The 24,996-nt window shown below is 38.8% G+C and overlaps 1 protein-coding gene across 5 annotated transcripts in view; it reads left to right on the forward strand.

Moving 5' to 3' along the window:
• Positions 1 to 24,996, forward strand: part of kiaa1549lb (KIAA1549-like b) — a 164,963-nt gene that overhangs the window by 130,219 nt on the left and 9,748 nt on the right. For all 5 annotated transcript variants that reach the window (XM_062026723.1, XM_062026737.1, XM_062026731.1 and 2 more), the window contains 7 exons: positions 556 to 719; positions 5,430 to 5,465; positions 10,164 to 10,351; positions 14,635 to 14,765; positions 17,302 to 17,426; positions 17,501 to 17,709; positions 18,110 to 18,242. In XM_062026723.1, coding sequence (XP_061882707.1) covers positions 556 to 719; positions 5,430 to 5,465; positions 10,164 to 10,351; positions 14,635 to 14,765; positions 17,302 to 17,426; positions 17,501 to 17,709; positions 18,110 to 18,242 — 986 coding nt within the window. The remainder of the gene's footprint in view (positions 1 to 555; positions 720 to 5,429; positions 5,466 to 10,163; positions 10,352 to 14,634; positions 14,766 to 17,301; positions 17,427 to 17,500; positions 17,710 to 18,109; positions 18,243 to 24,996) is intronic.

Raw genomic sequence — 24,996 nt, forward strand, 5'->3', positions numbered from 1 at the left:
TAAGAATGTGTTGATTAAACACTGACCTCAATTTGAAAGTGTATGTAGAGTATAGAAGACTAGAGCGCACAACCCAATAGATGGGCCATGGTATCATGAAAATCTACAGTAGTCTTTAATGTGCTTTTTATTTTCAGTTTCTCTCTCAAAATACAATATTTCAGCATTTCTTAGGTACAAGGTAACCCTTGATGTAGTCAATGCAGCAGTGTAGCTCAACATCATTGCTCAAGCTCTATTTCCTGGTCACATCACTTGTTGCTAGGCAGAATTTATGGGGCTAAATCGTTACTGGCCTCTAGGCCCAAACTAATAATAAAAAAAGTGTAGCTTAGTTATTGACAAATACAATGATCCTATAAAGAAACCTCCTTTACCCATAATGCAGAATTCACCTATGCGGGTTAAAAAAATGACCGGGGACAATCTTAATGAAAATACAGTACTGTTATCTGACTTGTCATTTAGCTCTGATCACTAAAGCGATTTTTAATTGAAAACACCACGGGTGCAATGAAATGAAATGAAGTGATGATCATGTTTTATATTCCTCAGCTGTGGTCAAGAACCCTCCCAATAACCTTTGGATCATCGCCGCAGTGTTGGCGCCAATCGCCGTGGTGACGCTCATTATCCTCATCATCACAGCCGTGCTGTGCAGAAAGAACAAGAAAGACTTTAAAGCTGATGCCATCGGCAACCTTAATCCACGAGCTAAGGTATCTATAGACAGCATAAGCATACTTCCTTTTTATTTGGTTCATACCATCTTGACCGTTCATTAGGCCATCCTGTAGAGCCTAATTACGGTACATCTAATTAATTTTTAAACAGCTCTGTGACCTTTCGATTTTAACTTATGACCATCTGTACACTCCATGTTACAGTGGAAGAACACATGCATGAATGTGTATGCAAGATATTGCATTTTTAAGTACAGTTGTACCTCAACTTAAGAGTGTTTTGAGATAAGAGCTGTCTCGGCTAACTTTTATGCTTTAAATTCCAAGCAATCGACATATCTTTGTTTTTCAAGCATGGGAAGGAAGAAAGTGAGTGTGAAGGACGGGGCTGAGAAGAACAAGCAGATGATATTCATTGAATTCAAAAAATAAATCATCACAAACATGGCAAGCGTGTCACCAACTTGGCGAAGCAATTCGAGTAGCGCTGCCCCCTATTTAGGCAGAATGAGTCTAAAGCCAGACAAAAAATTTGAAATATTATCTAAACGGCGGACATTTTTGCATGAAAATATGGAGAAGCTGCTGATGGTGTATTTGACGTAGAAGCAACTGGAAGGATATACGGTCAAACCTGCTCCTTGTGGTAGTGTTCGCACTGAGATGAGATCGGTAGGTCGTGAGTTCAAACCCCGTCGGAGTCATACAAAAGACTATAAAAATGGAACCCATTACCTCACTCCACTCAGCATCAAGGGTTGGAATTGGGGGTTAAATCACCAAAATGATTCTGCTGCTCCCCTCACCTCCCAGGGGGTGGAACAAGGGGATGGGTCAAATGCAGAGGGTCGTTTCACCACACCTAGTGTGTGTGACTATCAGTGTTACTTTAACTTTAAAAGTCCACTCTCCAAGGTAAATGATAAATTATAAATGATAAATGGGTTATACTTGTATAGCGCTTTTCTACCTTCAAGGTACTCAAAGCGCTTTGACAGTATTTCCACATTCACCCATTCACACACACATTCACACACTGATGGAGGGAGCTGCCATGCAAGGCGCTAACCAGCAGACATCAGGAGCAAGGGTGAAGTGTCTTGCCCAAGGACACAACGGACGTGACTAGGATGGTAGAAGGTGGGGATTGAACCCCAGTAACCAGCAACCCTCCGATTGCTGGCACGGCCACTCTACCAACTTCGCCACGCCGCCCCAAGGTAAAGGCTGTACATTATTTGTATATTACTTTGTAAAACTACTTGAGTTGTTAGTAGTCAGGCCCGTTTCAAGGTATTTGGGGGCCCTAGGCAAAGGGGGTACCTGGGGCCCACAAATTCCCCCTCCCCAAAAGAAAAATCTAAATATCTTTAACCAATTGAAGCACATCACACACTCATTTTTTTAATCCAAACATGTATATTAGAAAAAATATAATATACTGTATGAATATCAACAAAATTAATACAAAACAGAACATTAAACTTATTTGGATAAGTATAAATATGTATACAAAATATGATATAAAATGTGCAAATATTATTCATAAAATATAAAATATTTACCATTTAAACAGAACATAACTTTGGTTTATTAAATAGTTAATACAATGAATACAAATAAGCAAACAAAACATGTGAACATAATGTTTCTATTTGAACATATTTCCAACCTTCTGTTGCATCAGCACTGGGAAGTGGTTTGGACTCAAGCTGCTTTGATGAGGTGATTGCAGCAAAGTCTATTTTCTTCTCTTTGTCCTCCTCAGAAACATGAGTTGAAGTTGATGGCACTGTTGGAAAAATATGAATGAATTTATCAAGTGTATTTTGCAATACATTACAATACGAAATGTCCATAAGTGACTGTCTGGACAGTGAGTGAGAATATATATAAAAAAAGATTAAATATGTTTGTATGTATCTATGTACTATATGTATGCATGTACATAGCACAGTATGTCCTGTATGTATGTAACATGCACTGTAATATATTACAAAATAAAAAAGGGCACTCTAACGGTCAGGTAAGAGAATTTCACTGCAGCTTCATCAACACTGCTGTCAGAGAATCAATTGTGGGGGGGCATAGGAAGGGGGTCATAGGAATTTGAGCACCTACACACACACCTAGCTAGTTTTATATTTATTATTTTATTTTTAATTGCCTTAAAATAAATATTAGCTAATTCCTACATTTTGTACACCGACTATGGGGCTAACCAAGCACATTTAAAAGCATTAAGCCCACATGTTTAGGCGCGCATGTTGGATATTTACATGGGCATTAAGCTAGGTTGCCGTGCATGCAATAGTTTACAGTGGTCATAAAGCCACAAAATAGCAGTCTTAACGGTCTTTTGTTGTTTCTTCTCTCTCTCGTTCTTGTTCATCTTCCACTTTCGGCTTCCTCAGGGGTAAATTTGTTTCATGTTTTAACCGTATTTTGATGCGTAGTCAGCAAAAATTCAGACTACATCACGACAGTGTGTCGGTGAGTTGGCTGCTGAGAGGGCGTCCTCAAGGGGGATTCCGACAGTGTCTCATTGCCATTAAGTCGTTCCTCATTGTCAGTGTCATTGAGCATATGAGACTTTTGGCTGCTGGAAGGGGCCCCTCAAGGGGGATTCCGAGTGTTTTTGACATTATTCTAAAATGTTCATTGTATTTTCCAGCGATAGAACCACAATTTGTTGTTGCTGTTAAATTTGAATATATGACTAGTCGTTGTTTCAGTTGGGGGTCTGAGAGATTGCCTAGTTTTCTTACCAGTTTGCGGCAGACCTGTTAGTAGTACATAAATTCTATTGTTTTTGTTGCATTATTTCTTGTCTTAAAGTTGTTGTTCCTTTTAAAAAGCATGTTACATGTTAAAATTGTTCTGTTTTGGAGGGCAAGCATCAATTAACTTAATTTCAATTCATTTCAATGGAAACGGTGATTTGAGATAGAAGTGTTGTGAGTTCAGGGCTCCGTCACAGAACCAGTTAAGCTGTTAAGTTGAGGTACTACTCTAAAGTAAAAAAAAATAAAAATAAAATACTACACACAACTTAGCATCAAGTAAGAAGAGTAAAAAAAGTGCAATTTTCCTGGTGTGCACAAACCAGGGCTTGTTGTGCTTTTTGTTTGGCCTGAGTGTGTTTGTGACGCCAACACAGAGGGGTTACCAGTGAAGGTATGTAGAGAATGTGATAAAAAACACAGAAGTAGATATCAAACTTACTGCGACGTCATGTGTATTAGTACAATATATAGTACCGTATTTTCCGCACTATTAGGCGCACCTTCAATGAATGGCCTATTTTAAAACTTTGTTCATATATAAGGCGCACCGCATTATAAGGCACACCGCGTTATAAGGCGCATAGAATAGATGCTACAGTAGAGACTGGGGTTACGTTATGCATCCATTAGATGGAGCTGCGCTAAAGGGAATGTCAACAAAACAGTCAGCTAGGTCAGTCAAACTTTATTAATAAATGATAAATGATAAATGGGTTATACTTGTATAGCGCTTTTCTACCTTCAAGGTACTCAAAGCGCTTTGACAGTATTTCCACATTCACCCATTCACACACTGATGGCGGGAGCTGCCATGCAAGGCGCTAACCAGCAGCCATCAGGAGCAAGGGTGAAGTGTCTTGCCCAAGGACACAACGGACGTGACTAGGATGGTAGAAGGTGGGGATCGAACCCCAGTAACCTCCGATTGCTGGCACAGCCACTCTACCAACTTTGCCACGCCGCCCCATAGATTACAAACCAGTGTTCTGACAACTCCGTTCACTCCCAAAATGAATAAACAGCTGTTTTATTATTTTCCCCGAGGTTAAGTCAGTGACGTGGTATTTCGTTTATCTTTTAACAACAGCAAGGTATAACATGTAGTGCAACATTTGTATCACATAGTGGAGGGAAACTTTTCCTCGATTCAAAAAACATGTAAAAAACAGTCTGATACTGTTACGGTAAATCAAACGTTAGTGCAATCACAATATAGTAACACTCGAAACAGTGCAAAGCAACAACAATATATCAATAACTCAACGTTGCTCAAACGTTAATGTCACACAACACAACACACAAAATAAACATGTAAAGCTCACTTTATTCAATTATTCCTCATCCACGAATCCCTCAAATTTTTCTTCTTCAGTGTCCGAATTAAACACCATTGATTCGTTTATGTTAAATTCTCTCGCTGCTGCTCTATTCCCGTGTTCTACTGTGTGACTGATCGTCTTAAGTTTAAACTCTGCGTCATAAGCGTGTCTCTTAATTGGAGCCATTTTTGGGTTAGAAGCGCTTCTTCTTCTACGGGGGAAAAAGAAGTTGGCGGCTGCTTACCGTAGTTGCGAGACCTAAACTTTATGAAAATGAAGTTGAGGTTTGTTGTGGCTCAATATTGGTCCATATATAAGGCGCACCGGATTCTAAGGCGCGCTGTCAGCTTTTGAGAAAATTGGAGGTTTTTAGGTGCGCCTTATAATGCGGAAAATACACAGTATATATAAAAATATGTGTTTACACAACTTATTTTGTATTAAATGTGTGGATTAATTAATTTTGATTAAAAAAATATGATCATTTCCATTCATCTAATGATCAATCTATTTCATTTGTGATTTATTATCTCATGATTAAGATGATTCCACTTGTCACTCAGTAATATTGTGACAGAAGTATGTACAGTACTTTATTTCAATATGTAGGCTACTGTTAAAACATTTGATTTGACTTTCAGATGGCGTATCGGAGGGACGTGAACTACTACCACCAGGTATTTCATTTTCTGTATTTACATGGTGCCAAGTCAGGGGATTAGATAGGGACTACTACACTGCTGTAAATTCATGCATGCTGATGAAAACTAACGATACAGCAGCCTTTTTGTTTTTACAATGAGAATCTCTTGGATGCAAGGAAATTGGCTGCAAGCGTCCTGCAGATGTTACTCGACACACGCAGCCAGCTTGTCCAGACAGTGTTTATGAAGCGCGAGTGTGTGAACTTGTGGTCTGTATAGCCAGATCAAACTCATCTCAGCACCTCTTGTGTCCTGTGTTATTATTGCTGAGTCGGGGCTTTTCACACCCGACTGGATCAGCGTAGATGAATGAAAACAAAAAGTGACATCCTCAGCACATTTCGCTGCTTTATTGATACCAATAAAAGTGCCACACTACACAGTAATCCACAGTTATTCCAGCACACAATCGATCCCTCTGTGATCTTTGGCATGTAAAAACACTCACAGTGATTTCACAGAGAGTAAAACTGGTGGTGGTTCATTCTGGAGGTTATTCACACTGCATACATTATTAATCATTTAAAGTCGACATGAGCGAACATAGTGAGTTCGATTGACTGTATATATTGTATGTGCATGTTGCTCAGCGCAGTGTCACATTGATTTTGCAACGTTGGCCAGATGCATTGAAGCGAAGGAAATCTATGACACATGATTTCACTTGGTGTTTTCCTTCAGCTGCTGCCTTTCTCTGCACACATTCAATTATTCCTCCGCTCTCCCTGCATCCCCTAATGTGTTTTAATGTTTAAATCCATGGCTATAATTTTATGAAAACGCGCCAATCTCATCTCATCACCGCCTACTGTGAGTGTTTATTCGACAAGAATTTGGAAGAAGATGAAAAGGGGCTTCAGTTAAATCAATTTATCTTCTCCAGTTGAAGGCACAGCAGCAACTTGTCAACCCCCCCTGTAAATTCTCAGGACATGTCTTGAAAAAAAATCTCTTTCAGATACTGTCTTCAGGGAATTTGTCTTGATGTCTTTGTAAATAATAAAAAAAATCAAGGATATGTCTCCAATTAGCGCTTTTTCAGACGCTTATTAAATTACATCAACGCATTTGACTAAAATATTTAGATTTAATTTACATTACAAACTAAATATGCAATTGTAGAATATAAACATTATAAAAAGTATTATGATTAGGACGGTCAAAGTTAACACGTTTACTCATGCGATTAATCAAAAAACACAAAAGACAATTTTTAATTATGCAGGTAAGTTATTTACTATGGTTATTAATCAAAATGCAAAAGTGTGATTCATTTGATTTAAATATTCAATGGTTTGAAAGCACTATTTTTTTAGTTCATTTAAATTATGCATGTAAGTCATTTACTGTGATTAATCAAAATGCAAAAGTGTAATTACTCTGATTAAAACATTACATTTTTTTGACAGCACTAGACTTTTTTAAAGTTAATTTAAATTATGCACCCTAGTAATCTACTGTGTTTGAATTTGTTTAATTGAAATGAAAAAAACTAAATAAGCTAATTTTTATTTTTTTTTAAAAAGGTCTATTTTAAAGTTAATTTGAATTACACATGCAAGGAATTTGCTGAGATTAACTGCGATTATATGCAAAAAGTATGATTAATAGAATATAAAGGGGAACTGCACTTTTTTGGAATTTTGCCTATCGTTCACAATCCTTATGAGAGACGAGAAGACAACTTTTTGTTTTTGCATTCTCATTTGTAATAATTGACTTGTTCTTGGTGTCTCGCTAATGGGAGCGATGCATTCTGCTTTTAAATCATTTTGAAATCATGGTGTAAAGGTCACACTTATCATTACACCATGTACTAAATAAAATAGCTTCGAGGTCGGTAAGCACAACCAAAATTATTCTGTACATTAGGCGCACAAGGTTATAAGGCACACTGTCGATTTTTGAGAACATTAAAATATTTTAAGTGCGCCTTATAGTCCGAAAAATACGGTACTTTATTTATGTTCCATAACCTGTATAACAACCAAGCTGTAGCGACATTATTATTGTAAGAGCAAACACTGAGGAACTCTTTTTCTAGTGTAGTAACACATCGCCTTGTGACGGCATGCTACGGCATTAGCTGTAAGCTAGCTGCGGCATGAGGTAAACCAACTACTGCATTAGCAGCTGAATGGCATTTGAGTTTGTAATACACAACACAATGCAATAGGACACCAATCTATACTTACTGAAAAACATGAACAATCATATTACAGTATTATAAAATATTAACCCACATTTAATGTTTTGTTTGTACACAGTTAGTTCAACAACGAATGTACTGTAGTGGTAATAACTAGCATGATCAGGATCAATAATATAGTGACTCACCTGATGGACAGTTGTCCGTTTGGTCCAGCTGGCCGGGGACATTTCTAATTGATTTTGGGTAAGCACGTCTTTAGTAAACATAGCTTGGCTCCAAGTTCCCCATTTTTGCCGACCCGTCACGCTTTCTCGGCTTCTGTCTGCTTCAACGTTTCAGCCTCTCTTTCTGTTGGCTTCTATAACCAATAGTTCTTCTTCCATACGACCAGGTTAAGAAAGATAAGATTGTAAATTTTCATGTGTCCAAAAATAGTCGTCTTTGTTGTCTGTTACCAAGTCTGCCATGATTAGAACTCACTCGCGTTTGTTTCCGAAAGTAGGAACACACATTTGTTGCTGGAAGTCGGAAGTGCGCTGCTAAGGAAACAGAAATAAATGCGCTGAGGAAAGAAGTTACAGTAGTGCATTAAATGAACAAAAATACGGCAAATATCGCACATCTTACATAATATATATATATATATATATATATATATATATATATATATATATATATATATATATATATATATATATATATATATATATATATATATATATATATATATATATATATATATATATATATAGCAGTGACGTGCAGTCAGGGGAGGCAGGTGAGGCGGGGCCTCACGTGCCATCATGGAAAGAAAAAAAATGTAAAAGGAAAAAAATGTTTTTAATTGTTATATGTATCCAGTGATTATACTATAAAGTTGTTTTCCATTTCACTTCACCAGTTTTAGATTATTTTTATTCAAAATCGCTGAATTTTCACATTTGCCGTTCAAATACTGAGAAGTGACGGTGCGGTGATCAGCAGCGTCACTGCGTTGTGCCTCAACATAGATTGCGGACTCGGCTAACTGCTGGCCTGCTGTGCAGTGAGACCGTATTGCTATATGAACTATATTATACATTTCCATAGTTTAGTTAGCTGAGGTATATAATGTACAGTGTATTTTGTCAACAACTGTATGTGTGTGACGTATTTCTTATACTGAGCAATCATAAAACGGCTGCGAAGACACACTGGCTGAGGCTCGCAGTAATCCCGCCTCCTGGTGGTAGAGAATGCAACTCCGCCGTAGAATGCACCCCCTGACGGGAGTGTTATATCAACTAAAGCCCACACTTAAACTTTCCAAGTGCAAGAATGAATCTATTTAAAAAAGTTATTCAATAAAAAGCCAAAACGTGCAAAAACAATAATGTTTGTGTTGGAGGAGTTGTGAATGACTGCTGGGCCACAACATTAGGTACACCTGCAGACTGCAGCACGGATTTCATATTTCATTCATTCACAACTCCTCCAACACGAACATTATTGTTTTTGCACTTTTTGGCTTCTTATTAAATAACTTTTTTAAATAGATTCAATCTTGCACGTGGAAAGTTTAAGTGTGGGCTTTAGTTGATATAACACTCCCGTCAGGGGGTGCATTCTACGGCGGGGGTGCATTAATCCAGCACAACAGCGGCGCATGGACATCATTTATAAGTAAAGGTAAGACCATAATAATGTTTTTTTTAATTAAATGTGCTTTTTTTGTGTGCTACAGTTTGTATGTGTAAAGTTAAAGTTAAGTTAAAGTACCAATGATTGTCACACACACACTAGTTGTAATGAAATGTGTCCTCTGCATTTGACCTATCCCCTTGATCACCCCCTGGGAGGTGAGGGGAGCAGTGGGCAGCAGCGGCGCCGCGCCCGGGAATAATTTTTGCTGATTTAACCCCCAATTCCAACCCTTGATGCTGAGTGCCAAGCAGGGAAGAATGCTGGTATGAGCTTTTAAACATAACCCGTTAACTGCTGCCAATCAAATGGTGAATAAGATACTCTTTAGGGTTCATATGTTTGTAAATCTGACTGTGATGAAGTCAGTGCCTCACCAGCCATGAACCTCACCGCACGTCACTGATATATATATATATATATATATATATATATATATATATATATATATATATATATATATATATATATATATATATATATATATATATATATATATATATATATATATATATATATATATATATAAATATATATATATATATATATACAACAGTGACTCCAATTAACCGCATCTTGCAAGAGTTTCTTATCATCTTTAAAATCCTAAAAAAAAAAACGTGTGTATTCTTGTCACTCATAATGATTGTGAACAACAGGCAAAATTCCAAAAAAAGGGCACCTCCCCTTTCATCATTTGGCAGCACCAATCGTAATACATTTTTACTTTTTTATATTGAGGATGTACTTGTGTATATGTAGCTTTTGTATAATATACATAATTTGATCATGTTTTACAGGACTGATTTAAACTTTTTTGCGTTATGTGTTTTTCACAGCCAGTACAAGGTTTTGACTATGCCAAGCAACATTTGGGCCAACAGGGAGATGAGGACCCCTTACCTGCGGGTCAGGATACTTTAGTGATGTCCCTACAAATTCGTGACGCACCACTTTCCCTGGAGAAGACCTTAAAACAAGAAGGAACCGTCACCAAAACAAATCTCACGAATGACAAACACAAAAGGTATTGTCAGCTCATTGATAATGTCATGTATCTGAATATACACCACCACCATCACCAAGCTCTCAGATACCTGGTGCTCAATAGAAGCTTCACTCTAGTATCCAACTAATTCTTTGGTGCTGACTGATATGCAGACATGAGCAGAGATTTGTGTACAACCAGGTCACATTTCCTTTATTTGACAGCAAAAAGTGCAGTTTCGAAAATTAACTGTCATATTAAATCATGACAGATTGTATACTGCTCACTCATCAAAAAAGGCAACATTTTTCAAAGGCGGGATTCAATTTCAGTGCAGTATAATGAGATTAAAATAAAATGTATTTGACATAATAGGTGATTCTGAAAGAGAGCTTGTTGTGCGTTTGACATCAAACCATTCTGGTATGGTATGGTATGACATGCTCTTTATTGTCATTGCACACGTACAACAAGATTTCATTTTCTCTACATTGAATCATCATAACAGTACAGAGACACTTCAACTTTACCTTTACTATTTCAGACCAAATGGAACCATCCATGCATTCATTTTGTCATCCAGTGCAGCACCACAGGAAAGTTGCAACATATCCCAGATGACTTAACAAGAGAGGTGGCACTGATCACATTGAGACAGCAACCTCACTAACTCACACTTGGGGGCAATCTAGTTTGTAATGAACCTGAAATAATTTTTTTATGTACTGTATACATACTCATGTTCTTATACCCAAGCCCCGACAAACCTAAATGTAACTGTTATAAAAGCCTTAAGCCAAAACACCTGAACCAAAATCATGGCCCATTCCTAACCACATAACATAATTATGTTGATTTTTTTTCCGAAATCCAACAAAATCCTAACCATGGCACAACCCTGACCCTAAAACCCTAACCCTTTGCACGCTCTCCCCGTGACTGCGTGGGTTCCCTCCGGCTTCCTCCACCTCCAAAGAAATGCACCTGGGGATAGGTTGATTGGCAACACTAAATTGGCCCTACTGTATGAATGTGAGTGTGAATGTTGTCTGTCTATCTGTATTGGCCCTGCGATGAGGTGGCGACTTGTCCAGGGTGTACCCCGCCTTCCGCCCGAATGCAGCTGAGATAGGCTTCAGCCCCCACCCCCACCCCGCGATCCTGAACGGGACAAGCGGTAGAAAATGAATGGATGGATGGATCTACTGTATTGTGGTTATTTTATGCATTACTGCATTACTTTTATTTTCATTTCTAAAGCAGCAAAACCCTAACAATGGCACAACCCTGACCCTAAAACCCTTATACTTACCCTAATCAAAAACCTTAACCTTCCCCTGCAACCTTAAGAATGGCAAAAGCTTAAGCCTAACCCTATACCTTAACCATAGCAAAACCTAAACCCTAAAACTTAAACATTGCAAAAACCCTAAAACCAGGCTCTAATCATGAAACAACTGCAACCCTAACAATGACAAATTCCCATCCCTAAACCCTAACGATACTCTAAAACCCTCTAAAACCTTTCACAATTCTAAAACTCTGCTTATACCCTAAACCAGGGCCATTCAACTAAATTGTTAGGGGTAGGGGTTAGGGCCAACATTTCTAGAAAGCTCAGGACCGGGGGGGGGGGGGGGGGGGGCAGACCTTCACTTATACTCTTATTTTGTATATTCTGAGAACTGACATCCCCTGCAGTGGACATTTGTTTGGTGTCTACTTATTTTGTCAGAATTACAATGTTTGGGAAAAATATCCCTGTGTATACAACAGGAGCGCTCTGCTGTTTTTAAGGATCTACTGCAAAAAAGCTAGTCAAACATTATGTATGTGCTCTCACGTTTTTAGGAATCTGCTGCAAAAATGTTCTTCCAAGTTTTTTGTTAACTGAATTCGAAGGCCGGTTGGTTGTTATTCTCTGGTCGGATTTGGCCGCAGGCCGCCAGTTCAATAGACCTGCACTAAACCTAAACCCCAGTAAAAACACAACTTTAATCCTTACTTCTAACCCTTACCATGACTAGCCTAACTCCAAACCACATATATAAGCCCTTGCCCTACATTTAAATGCCAAAACAAATCATGAAAACCACAACCTCCAACCTTTAAACTGTGTTAGCAAGCACAATAGCAACTGTTGTGAATGAATGTGGAGAACGTGCTGCGTGGTTTGATAAACTGAGCAACCCTACTTATGCTGCAATCCGATGGATGGGTTTTTTGTTGTTGGGCGAGGTAAAACACTTTTGAAACTATAGAACAGTTTGTCATACAACATCAGTGACACCCGACCTCATAAATGTATTTCTGGAGGAATGGTTAGGAAGATAGATAGAATTAAAATATACATAACATCTTTATTGTTGAACACTATCACTGCAGCACTCAAATAAAGTTTAGCAGTTCTAAGTGACAGTATAAAAACAGAATACAATCAACTGGAAACAATTACATCCGAACAAATGTAAAACATGTAAAAGTGAATATGACTAGTGCATATTGTAGTGCAAATAAACAGGTATCTATAGACTATACCAGTGGTTTTCAAAAGGGGGTACGCGTACCCTTGGGGGTACTTGAAGGTATGCCAAGGGGTACGTGAGATTTTAAAAAAATATTCTAAAAATAGCAACAATTCAAAAATCCTTTATAAATATATTTATTGAATAATACTTCAACAAAATATGAATGTAAGTTCATAAACTGAACATCAAATCAAGTAGGCTATTCCATTCATTACAATGCAACAATGCAATATTCAGTGTTGACAGCTAGATTTTTTGTGGACATGTTCCATAAATATTGATGTTAAAGATTTCTTTTTTTGTGAAGAAATGTTTAGAATTAAGTTCATGAATCCAGATGGATCTCTATTACAATCCCCAAAGAGAGCACTTTAAGTTGATGATTACTTCTATGTGTAGAAATCTTTATTTATAATTGAATCACTTGTTTATTTTTCAACAAGTTTTTAGTTATTTTTATATCTTTTTTTCCAAATAGTTCAAGAAAGACCACTACAAATGAGCAATATTTTGCACTGTTATACAATTTACAAAATCAGAAACTGATGACATAGTGCTGTATTTTACTTCTTTATCTCTTTTTTTCTACCAAAAATGCTTTGCTCTGATTAGGGGGTATTTGAATTAAAAAATGTTTCACAGGGGGTACATCACTGAAAAAAGGTTGAGAACCACTGGACTATACAATAGCAGTGCATGGTATGTCCTTGTACTGTAAAATGAAATTCAGCAGTGCAAGTCAAGTAAGTATACTGGTAAACTATAACGATGAACATATGATAATGCTCTTATATTGCACAGGTATAGTTAATGTGGTCAGGAGGATTAAGGTTAGGATTCATCAAGGGGGAGGGGGAGTGACGTGACGGGGCGATACATTTTAGTGCTGGAAGCTGTGTTTAAATTTGTTTTCATTGTCTGGTGTCTTTTTCCAGAGGGAAGAGGGAGAAAACGAGTAAATGTTGGTGAGAGTAAGCAGTGTTGTCCCAATAGTCATTTCTGCTGCTCTCGCTACTCGTTGCAGATACTTCCGGTCCTTTGCAGTGCATCATTGATAGATACAGTATTCTGTAGATACTTTAATACAATGAAATGCTGCATTGGAAGCTATTCCAAATCTCCAATGTAGTCCTGCACTCCTTTGCCAAATATAGTCAATGTTATCTGTACTAAGCTTTTTCTTTAAAGATTCATCCTCCTCCCATTTCTCTCATTCTTTTGTCATGATTCCGCATCTTCATCAACCCAACTACGCCCTCTCATGCAGCCTATGTAAATGTATTCTCTACGTCCCTATTAGTTATCACACAGCGCACGTCTTTGTTGAGGCCGTGCAGGGCTGCTTCAACCGGAGCAGGGAGGGCAGCCTCTGTCTCTCGCTCTCTTTTTTTTTTTGCTGTTATCGTCCTTAGCAGACAAATAAGGGATGGACTGCGGAGCTTTGATGTCACTGACGGCGCGGCGTCCTCCGAGACGAACAAGTGATCGGCACTAATTCCATCCACGGTGCGGCGTTTGAAGCCACTTTAACATGAGCCAGACGGAGGCAGCGATAGTCGTCATCAGTGCAACTAGGATAACATGACAGATAGTTTTCAGATTCGATATCCTTCCCCTGTAAACGTTTCCTCTATACTGATATTGCACGCTTTTATTATTTTCGCAGATAGTTCAATAATGTTTGGTGTTGAAGCAGAAAGGTGAGCTTGTTAAGGGGACGGGATGACATAACCTGGCGGCGAGCCCGGGTTGCCGAGAGCTCACCGCCTCTTCTGTTGCTATGGTTACTTGCAGCAAGTTGTTGAGTGAGGACGGTTCCGTCATCAGCAGCGAATCGGAGAAGCGGAATTCCGTCAGGGGCTTCACGGCGCCGAAAGTCACAGCACAGCAGAAACTGACAAAGGAGGAGACGCGGAAGAGAACCGGTGAGAGTCGCACACGGGTGAAAATACAAAATAATGAATGCTTCCTAGGGCATGGTTCTGCTTGTTTTTTTATGTACATACAGCGACACAATCAAAAAGTGATTATCTTTCTTTTTGATGTTTAATACGCCGTCATGGACGTGATGCTTTTGCATAATATTAATACAGCAAGGATGCCAGTGTGTTAATTGGAACACTCATTAGATCACTAAATTAGTGGTAAGGAAAACTAAAAATGGCTGGTGAGTATTAAACCTAGATTGCTGACATAAAAAAGTAATATATCAATAAGAGAGTTGACTAAAAGAAATGTAATGATGATAATTGCTATAAAAGTGATAGGAACATTTTTGTCTGGTTGTTTTGAACTCCTGCTTCCTGTATTGAGCAGAATGTAGCTTAACTTCCCAACTGGTCACAGTTTTCCAAAGTTAAAGTTAAAGTACTTCTGATAGTCACACACACACATGTGGTGAAATTACTCTCTGCATTTGACCCATCCCCTTGTTCCACCCCCTGGGAGGTGAGGGGAGCAGTGAGCAGCAGCGGTGGCCGCACTCAGGAATCATTTTGGTGATTTAACCCCCAATTCCAACCCTTGATGCTGAGTGCCAAGCAGGGAGGTAATGTGTCCCATTTTAATGGTCTTTGGCATGACTCTGCCGATCTCAGGACTGACATGCTGGACCCCCAGGATGCAGAGAGAGTGGCGACGTGCAGAACAAGAGTATTTAATAAAAAAAAATAAAAAAAGAGAAGCTCACAGAGCAGTGTGACTCACAAAAAGTAAAAGGTTTAAAACAAGGCGGACAAAAAAGCCAAGGACTTACCCCTGATTTCCACAGGATGCGAAGCGGCAGCAGAAAGTCTTTGCCATGGTGGCTGACTCTTTCCGTTTTCATTCAAGTCAATGTGTCCGTTTCCACCGCCATGTCCTCTGCACTAAATATATGAAGAGCTTCTTCATTTGCTGGTCAGCGCCACAAATCTGTTTGATTGAGGTAAAATATTATTGTGTTAAACAGGAAGTCATTCACAAAAACAAAATAAAATATCTGGTTTACTCTGTTTTCAAGGCAGATAGTATTTTACACTATGAAATGTCCTAATGTCCTTTGAGTCATTTTAGTTTGTTGGCATGGAACATTGTAACATTATTTAGAGCCAGAGTCCGCTCTGAGTGCTTGACTGCTTGATTCTCGGCCACGTGATGTCATGTGCAACAAAGGTATCGAAATATGGCAACGTTTGATTTTATGTAATTCGGTACCCGGTAGTACCGACAAACTTTGGTCGGTATCTATTAAAGTTCTATATTTGGTATCCATCTCGACCTGTAACATATTTTTTTTATTTTGGACCTGCAGGAAAAGCATCTCCTCATAAATAATGTCAACGGAGTGAAATTCTGTCTGAAAACCCTTAAAAAGTTTACCTCAGGTCCCTCCCGACCTATTAGTAGATTATAAGGTGTAAAATACAATCCACCTGGAGTACTTTATTTTGAAAGTTATAGTAATTTAAATGTGTTGGTGAATGACTTCTTGTCTTGCTCAAGCACATTTTTACTGAATTGATTCGTGGTGCTCCGTTATCTGGCAAAAATAGAAGCTCTGTGTATATTTGGCAAAGGGCATTGGACTGGCGGTGCCATGGGCAGGGTGTCCATGGGCAGGGTGTCCATGGGCAGGGTGTCCATGGGCAGGGTGTCCATGGGCAGGGTGTCCACCGGCGGTGGAAACTGATACACTGACTTGGATGAAAAACGTATCGGCTCCGCCGTTCATCAGCGTTTTCGCATCTCGTGGAATTTCTGGGATAAAGCATACAAATGATGCGACACGCAGCAAACGCTGCAGCGGGACCTATAAAGTACGTTGATTGCAGGTGTGCAACCAGTGTTAAACAGTTGCTGCATGAGGAGGACAACAGGAAATTACACAATAAAAGTCTGAAAATTAAAAATAAGAAAGACAAAACCAAAAGTCCTATTCGTCAGACGTGCCATGACATTTCTTTAGACTGCACACTAGTTGTGATTGACTCAGCAGCTCCTCTGCTGGTTGCAGCCGAGCATTGCACTTCATTTTTGCCTCATTTGCTTCAAGACAGGATCAATTAATGAACAATTCCACCAATATTAACCACATTACTATGTCTATCCCTAGTACCAATAAGAGTTTTGAAAATATTGAAAGCATGACACTGCAGGTGGCGGAACATCTACTAATTTGACCTTTGACTTCAACATCTTCCGTGGATTTAAAAATAATAATTTATCATAGTTTTGGCCAGAATAGAGATTTTCAAAGTGTGTGGCGGCTAGGAAACTTTAGGGTAGGCGCAGCAACTCGAGAAAAATCAATAAAACACATTTTCAAACCTGCTAAACTAACTTAGGTTATGTTTAAAGGCAAATTGAATGGACAACTCAAACAACAAATAAATGCACCTGAAGTATTTTGTTAATTGAGACTAAGTAATGGCCAGAAGCATTCGTATATCCTCTATGAGTAAAATTCCCCCTCCTCTGCAGATCAATATGACTCCTCTTCAGGCTCCCTGCAACTCATTTCCATAAAGCCAATGACGGCTCAGCCCAAGTATTCGCAGCATGTATCTTCTGACCGCAGCCACGACTCCGCCATGGTCAATGGAGAGGTAATTAATGCGTAATTAATGGTAATTAATGGTGTTGAAGCATTGCTTCTTTTCCACTTCCTCCATCCTTGTAGGTGAACCTGGCCCTCAAGCAGAGGTCGGACATCGAGCACTATAGGAACAAGCTGAGACTCAAGGCGAAGAAGAAGGGCTATTATGACTTTCCTTCCATAGATGGCAGCAGTTGCGGGGGACGGGGCCTCACGCAAACTGAGCGGCAGGGTCACGGGAAGGGGGAGCCAGATGAGGAACGGAATTCTACTTATGTCAAGTCTCACATAAGGTGAGGACGGGTGTAAATGACACCAGCCGCGCTAGTTGAACCCCCAAAAGTAAACGACTTAAATAGAGTATTAAATGTTTAATCATCACTTTTTGCTCAGTAAAACCCACATAACTGCAATTAAATAAAAGTCAGACCTAACTTGTTTATGTTTTCTGGCATCGTAAAACCTCCTGTCACGCTCATGGGACACTAAAACAAATGAATGGGTTTTTTAATTGATTTGCGCTAAAGGCATCTCTTGACTGAAGCTGCTTTTATCTGCTGTGCTGCCCACGTTCGTAACAAAAAGATGCGAACATCTGCGACTCTTCTAGGAACATTTTGAATCCGATCGGATTGCTCCTTGCATTCTGTTGTAGCTAATAACTGATCCAACGTGAATCTTTTTGTATTGCAGGCGCTCTCAGGTAGGGCAGACATCCTATCGCAGCAGACAGAGCCTGAACACTCCAAGTCCCGGAGGAACTGAGATGGATCTCCTTGTGATGAGGGAGAGACCGAGGAAAGGCATCCGAAACAGCGGCTATGATGTAAGTCAAAATCTCAGACCAAAATACCACACTATACCATGAGTATACCATAGTAAACATATGTCATACCATACCAAGCCATACTATACCATAAATTACTATACCAGGGGTCGAGAACCTTTTTGGCTGAGAGAGCCATGAAAGCCAAATGTTTTAAAATGTATTTCCGTGAGAGCCATATAATATTTTTGAACACTGAATACAACAAAATGCATGTATTCTTAAGTAGACCAACATTTTTTGAGTATAATAAGTCTCTTATTCTTTTTAATAACATTGTTATTCTGAAGCTAACCAATAATAAATTAAATACTTCTTACCATTAATGCGACTTCTTGAACAGGTGCGGTAGAAAATGGATGGAATGATTAAAATGCATGACAATGTTTTATATTTTGAACGTTATTTTTAACACTGTGATTACCAGCGTTATTATTCATTACTTATCGTGTTAAGCAATGTCAGCTAAGATTTATCTGAGAGCCAGATGCAGTCATCAAAAGAGCCACATCTGGCTCGAGAGCCATAGGTTCCCTACCCCTGCGCTATTCAATGCCATACCATAAAATATCATACCATTCCATGTCACGGTATGACATACCATGTTATACGATAATGCCATACAATTTCATCAAATTCAAAACAAAGATTTATTTTGACCTCACAAGTTTCTTTGTTCTGAAGTTTCTTCTTCAGTGTGACTCTGGCTCATACGTACATGTCTGGTTGGAAGCTAAAATGTGTTGCTCTTGCCATTTGTAATAAAAAGTAGAATATAATTCTAATATATGATAGTTTTTAGTAGCTAGTGGAAAGCGTATCTCCAAAACTACACAAATGGCTCCTGAGGTAGGGACAACGTTTCAGTCAGCATAAGGGGACTATGCATAGAAGGGTTCAATTGGATCTGATGGTCCGTTCAACTAACATGCCAGAGGCTGTTCACCTTGGAGACCTGCTGCGGATATGGGTACGGCCTGGCGCGAGATTTACACCTTCTCCCCCGGATTTTCAAGGGATTTTTCAAGTCGGAATTTCCGAGATCCCAGTCGGAAATTTCAACTGGAACTGTTTCCTACTCAGAAATTTGCAGAGTCCTCACCACCTCTTAGTTGGCTTCAAAGATGACTGCTCTGAGTGTCAACAATAATAAAAGCTTCTCTTCGATGGGACGGCGTGGCGAAGTTGGTAGAGTGGCTGTGCCAGCAATCGGAGTGTTGCTGGTTACTGGGGTTCAATTCCCACCTTCTACCTTCCTAGTCACGTCCGTTGTGTCCTTGGGCAAGACACTTCACCCTTTGCCTCTGATGGCTGCTGGTTAGCGCCTTGCGTGGCAGCTCCCACCATCAGTGTGTGAATGTGTGTGTGAATGGGTAAATGTGGAAATACTGTCAAAGCGCTTTGAGTACCTTGAAAGTAGAAAAGCGCTATACAAGTATAACCCATTTATCATTTCGACAAGAGACATATTTTACCCCAAAAAACTTTGTCTGCACATAAGAATCTCGCACCTTTTTTAATGTCCGTTTTAAGCACTTCTGACAATTTTCTGTGACACTAAATCAGCTATATACAATGTATTGTTGGAAAATATATGGTATGTCACTGTTGTGTAAATTATTTGTTTTCCTAATGCAAGTGCAAGAATAGCTTTGGTGGATGTGGCCATTTTAATTTCTGACCTCGTAACTGGAACGCTCATAACGCCCTCCATCCAGACCCACACCTCCTGCCACCTGAACAGTTTTTTCCCCATCAGATACATGAACAATAACAAGATCTGATATCTCATTTACAGCTCATGTTATTCTATTCTGTGTTATATGTGTTTTATGTTGCACGATTGCGCCAAGTAAAATTCCTAGTTTGTGAACCTGTTCTCAAACAATGGCAATAAAAACTCTTCTGATTCTGATAACTCGGCTGTGACATTCCTAGCGGACAATTATAACTCCCACTCCCAAAAACGTCTTGTTTTCAAAGAGCTTCGGAAAGGGACTTAAAAATGGGTCTGGAAAGTAAATCTTATACAAAGCAAAGCACCACCATTACATGTTATGTAGACCACAAGGAGGTGTTTTAAATGTAGATGAAAAATATGACCCCATCGTGGATGGTTACGCGGGTTGATGAGTGAGAAGATTCAGACTGATGAGCTCAGTGCTAAATTTTGCTTCAAAATACATCCCGATGGGACTTAATGTTTAACCAAGTTTTAAACAAATTAATAACATTCAAGTAAACAATGTAAAACATGTTCATGTATGACATTCTGACAATAAAATTGCAAGTGTCAAAGTATTGTGGCGTCTTTTAAAGTGAATTTAAACCGTGCAAGCAATTAATTTATTGCAATTAAACTTGATTAATAAAAAGTGAATATCTGATTGGAAAAATATACATTGTTTGGCAACACCAGTATAGATACAATATAGGAATCCATAACATGCTGTACTGTCAAACAATTATATTACAGAAATACTATATACCAGGTCACACTGTACCACAACCAGTATTTTAGCATACTATAAGATAACATACATCTGAACAGAATAGATATTTCCAAATTATATACTGTATGCTATTGTCGTTGTCATTTGTATTACATTTTATGTAATCACTTTTAATTTAGTGGTATGGAATACAAAAATAGGCCAAATATGGCATGTTAGCAAAAAAAAAAAAGAAATAAAAAAAAAAGTGCCTCTTGGCCTATTTTGAAACATCAAGATATAAATCTGACATGTTCTCAATTGTGGTTATTGAGTGCAACAGCAGTAAGCAGTAATAGAAGATAGTTGCTTCATTCATAACCCCAAATTAATATTTATTTCTGATCTATAATGTATATTTGTCTGACTGTTCATTTATGGTTTATGGCTCCCAGGTGTAATGTGTCAAACCCTGTGGTGTTTTTACTGTCACGTGTTCTTTTGTAAATCACATAAGAAGTTATATTGGTGACTAAAATACTATTGACCACCTCTCTTTTTATATGTTTAGTCCAGCTAAATAAATGCATACACATAAGATAGACTCAGTGTAGTGATGCAGCAGGATGGAGCATGATAAATACTGTAATTTTCATGATATGGTCAATTTGATAGTCTACCACCCAAATTGATTTTGTGCATTTATAAAAAATATGCTCATAAGAGGATTTTGGATAGTTTAGTCTTAAGAGTACAAAATGCCAATAAAACTATGCGACTTTTATTTTAAGAAGACAAGCTTGACAAACCATTTAAAGAGTCTGGCCTCCAAATGGTGTTTACGTGTGCTGTGTGTCAAAGTCATCATTTTTATTTAATTTTTTTTACAACCCACACAGCCCTTTTTCTTCAAATTTCCTGGCTTTTGTTGATTACAAGGAGACCAGTGTAGCTGCAGGCCCTGTCACTGCAGATGTTTCTCCCTTTCCGTGTTGCAGGGGGACTGATTTATGAGGTGCACGACGACAGGTCTCCCTTGGCAACCTTCTATTTGCACATGAAGTAGGGCAGCCTCCAACTAATTTTCATTCGTCTCCGAATATACAGGCTAGGTCAAAGGTTTGGGAAGGGATTGTAAAGGTATAGAGTGGTCAGGATGTGCAATGCTGAGGAGAACTCATGAAACAATGGAGGACTGTTAAAGCGAGCTCACCACTTGTTCTTGGTGTACTACAGGTGGAACTGTCAATACCTTATCAGCATCTAGCCACCTATTGGTTTTACCACTTATTATTTACAGAAGTAGTTTCTTTAACTTTTTTCACCAAGTACAACCTCAGAAAACACTTGGCTAGCCAAGTACCACCATAATGACCAACATTAAAATACAGTATCATAGTAGGCCTAAGTATTCATTAAAACAAGGCAGTGTATATTTAATATATTTGGCCACTATAACATTACACAGAGTTTGAACAGCAATACTGTGTTTGAATATGGAAAAATAAAACATCTATCCATTTTCTACCGCTTCTCCTTTTGGGGTTGCAGAGGCGCTGGAGCCTATCCCAGCTGCACTCAGGCACAAGGCAGGGTACACCCTGGACAAGTTGCCACCTCATCACATGGCCAACACAGATAGACAGACAACCATTCACACTCACATTCACACACTAGGGCCAATTTAGTGTTGACAATCAGACTATCCCCAGGTGCATGTCTTTGGAGGTGGGAGGAAGCTGGAGTACCCGGAGGGAACCCACAAAATCATGGGGAGAGCATGCAAACTCCACACAAAAACACCCCAGACATGGGATTGAACCCAGGACCTTCTCACTAACCACAATGCTGCTCCCAGATAATAAAACGCTCTACTTAAATAATTCAATCAAATCTCTGGCATGCCACTAGATGAAGCCCACATACCAGAGTTTCAGAACCACTGATTTACAGATTACATCCATCCATCCTTCCAATATCTACCCCTCATCTTGTGTACAGGAGCCTACCGTAGTCAGTCAACACAATGTTGTGCAGCTAATCACAAGTACAGTTAAACCAAACACATCTAGGATTATATGACTCCATATTTGAAAGAAACAAATATTATTTATACTATTACATTTTCTAAGTTTATAAACAAATCATTCTGGGTTCTGCATTGTATTTTATTATTTGTATTTATTATTATTTTTTAATTATTTTTTGAAACACATATTGAATCAGATCAGACAAAACTTACAAGAGCTCAATTTAGTGAGCATCAAAATGTTAACTCCAGATGTGTATTTTGCATTTTCTACCGCTTGTCCCTCTCAGGGTCGTGGGTGTGCTGGAGCCTATCCCAGCTGCATTCGGGCGGAAGGCGGGGTACACCCTGGACAAGTCGCCACCTCATCACAGGGCCAACACAGATAGACAGACAACATTCACACTCACATTCACACACTAGATTACTGCAGTCTGCTAAAAAAAAATAATTGAACTAGCCACCTCACATAGCAACTGACGCTGTGGTCAAAGTTGGAATTGCCGTAAAGCACATTTTAAGATATTCAACACTCTACTGCTATCTGGTGGACAGTGCGCCCCCCCCCCAAATTTGTCTCGTTTTGCACCGCTTGTTGGATTGTCGGCGCATTATGGCTACCGTAGTCAGGCGTACTGTGCTTCATTCAACATTTATTATGGAAGGACCCCAAAATGGCACCAATTAGGAGACATATAATCTCGCTTTTTGTTTGTTTGTTTTCGACCTAATATGCAAAATCATCTTTTCTTACATGTTGGTACTCAGGGCCGGTTTTCGGCAGGCATATATGAGGGGGCAGTCAAAAATGTGTAAACGCTGCTCCATCATGCTCCAGCAATTTTTTCTGTGCTAATACAATAGTAACATTCTTCACCTATTCATTGAATTTTTTTTTTAGCTACAGTATGGGCCTGATTCACTAAGATCCAAATACCATGCGCTAAACAGCGTGTGCAATCCAGAAAATAGCCTGTACTAGTGGACATGTTGCGTGTGATTTACTAAGACTGCGTGGGCAATTGTAAAGTTGTGCAGACCGCACTATTTAAATGAGGATTTAGCCTGTACTATGCGGGACATCACCACGGAGATACTCTCATTTACTGCACATTCATGTTATCATGCTCCTACCGGTGGCGTTTTGTTATGTTTTCAGACTTGCAGGGGACATTTACCACTTTTGGGGGCATTTTACAAGCAGCCCTGCAGTGCATCTACATTGACACCACTTCTTTTTTCTTTTCTTTTTTTTAAGCACTGAATGTGCATGGGAGAGTGACTGCACTTAGTGCGTTCAATACGCAAAAATGCTAGACGTTTTTTTTCATATAAGATATATTTTATGTTCATCGTTTTAATGAGGATTGTCGTCTGTCCGTCGTATGTCTGTGCAGCACGAGCACTGATCCTGCAGCCGTGTGTGGAACTGTCAGTTTGCACAGTTGCTAAACAAAACCCAAAATAGTGCTGCCAAAACGGTGATGAGTGTAGATAAATCACATTGCGCATCATAAATAATTATATTTGCATTTTCTTCTCCCAGTGTTGTGACTTTTAATGATCAGTGTATATTTTGCATATTAATGAAGACAGAGACACAAAATGGATTGCACGCCTGCTCACTGAAGAGACACAATCAACTTTGCATATGTTTAGCAGATCAAATTTTCATGTGCTATCAAGTTTGCACGTGTTTTAGTACATGCGTCCCACCTGAAAACTAAGTTAACCACTATAAGGTGGCAATCTCCCAAGAGTAAAATTAAAAAATAAAAGTAAAATAAATGAAATGAATGTATCCTTCATCCACATTTAATCAACCATCACAAAATGTATCTTAACTTGATGGCCTAATTCTTAAACTGAATTGAACCTTTAATAGGACTTCACACACAATAGTAAATATTTACAAAATTGAAAGGTACAAAAGTCTTATGAATATTCTTCTCAAACCGGTTAATCATCAGGTCAGTTTACGAATGTCCAGCATTATAATAATATTTACAAGTCAGTAAAGACGAAACTCAACGGAGATTTCATTTAAAATGTTAATTATTTAATCTACTTTAAAATCAATCAATCAATCAATCAATCAATCAATCAATCAATCAATCAATCAATCAATCAATCAATCAATCAATCAATGTTTATTTATATAGCCCTAAATCACGAATGTCTCAAAGGGCTGCCTGCACAAGCCACAACGTCATCCTCGGTTCAGATCCCACATCAGGGCAAGGAAAAACTCAATTCAATGGGACAATGAGAAACCTTAGAGACGACCGCAGAT

The sequence above is a fragment of the Entelurus aequoreus genome, linkage group LG02, assembly GCF_033978785.1.
Source record: "Entelurus aequoreus isolate RoL-2023_Sb linkage group LG02, RoL_Eaeq_v1.1, whole genome shotgun sequence".
NCBI lineage: Eukaryota > Metazoa > Chordata > Actinopteri > Syngnathiformes > Syngnathidae > Entelurus > Entelurus aequoreus.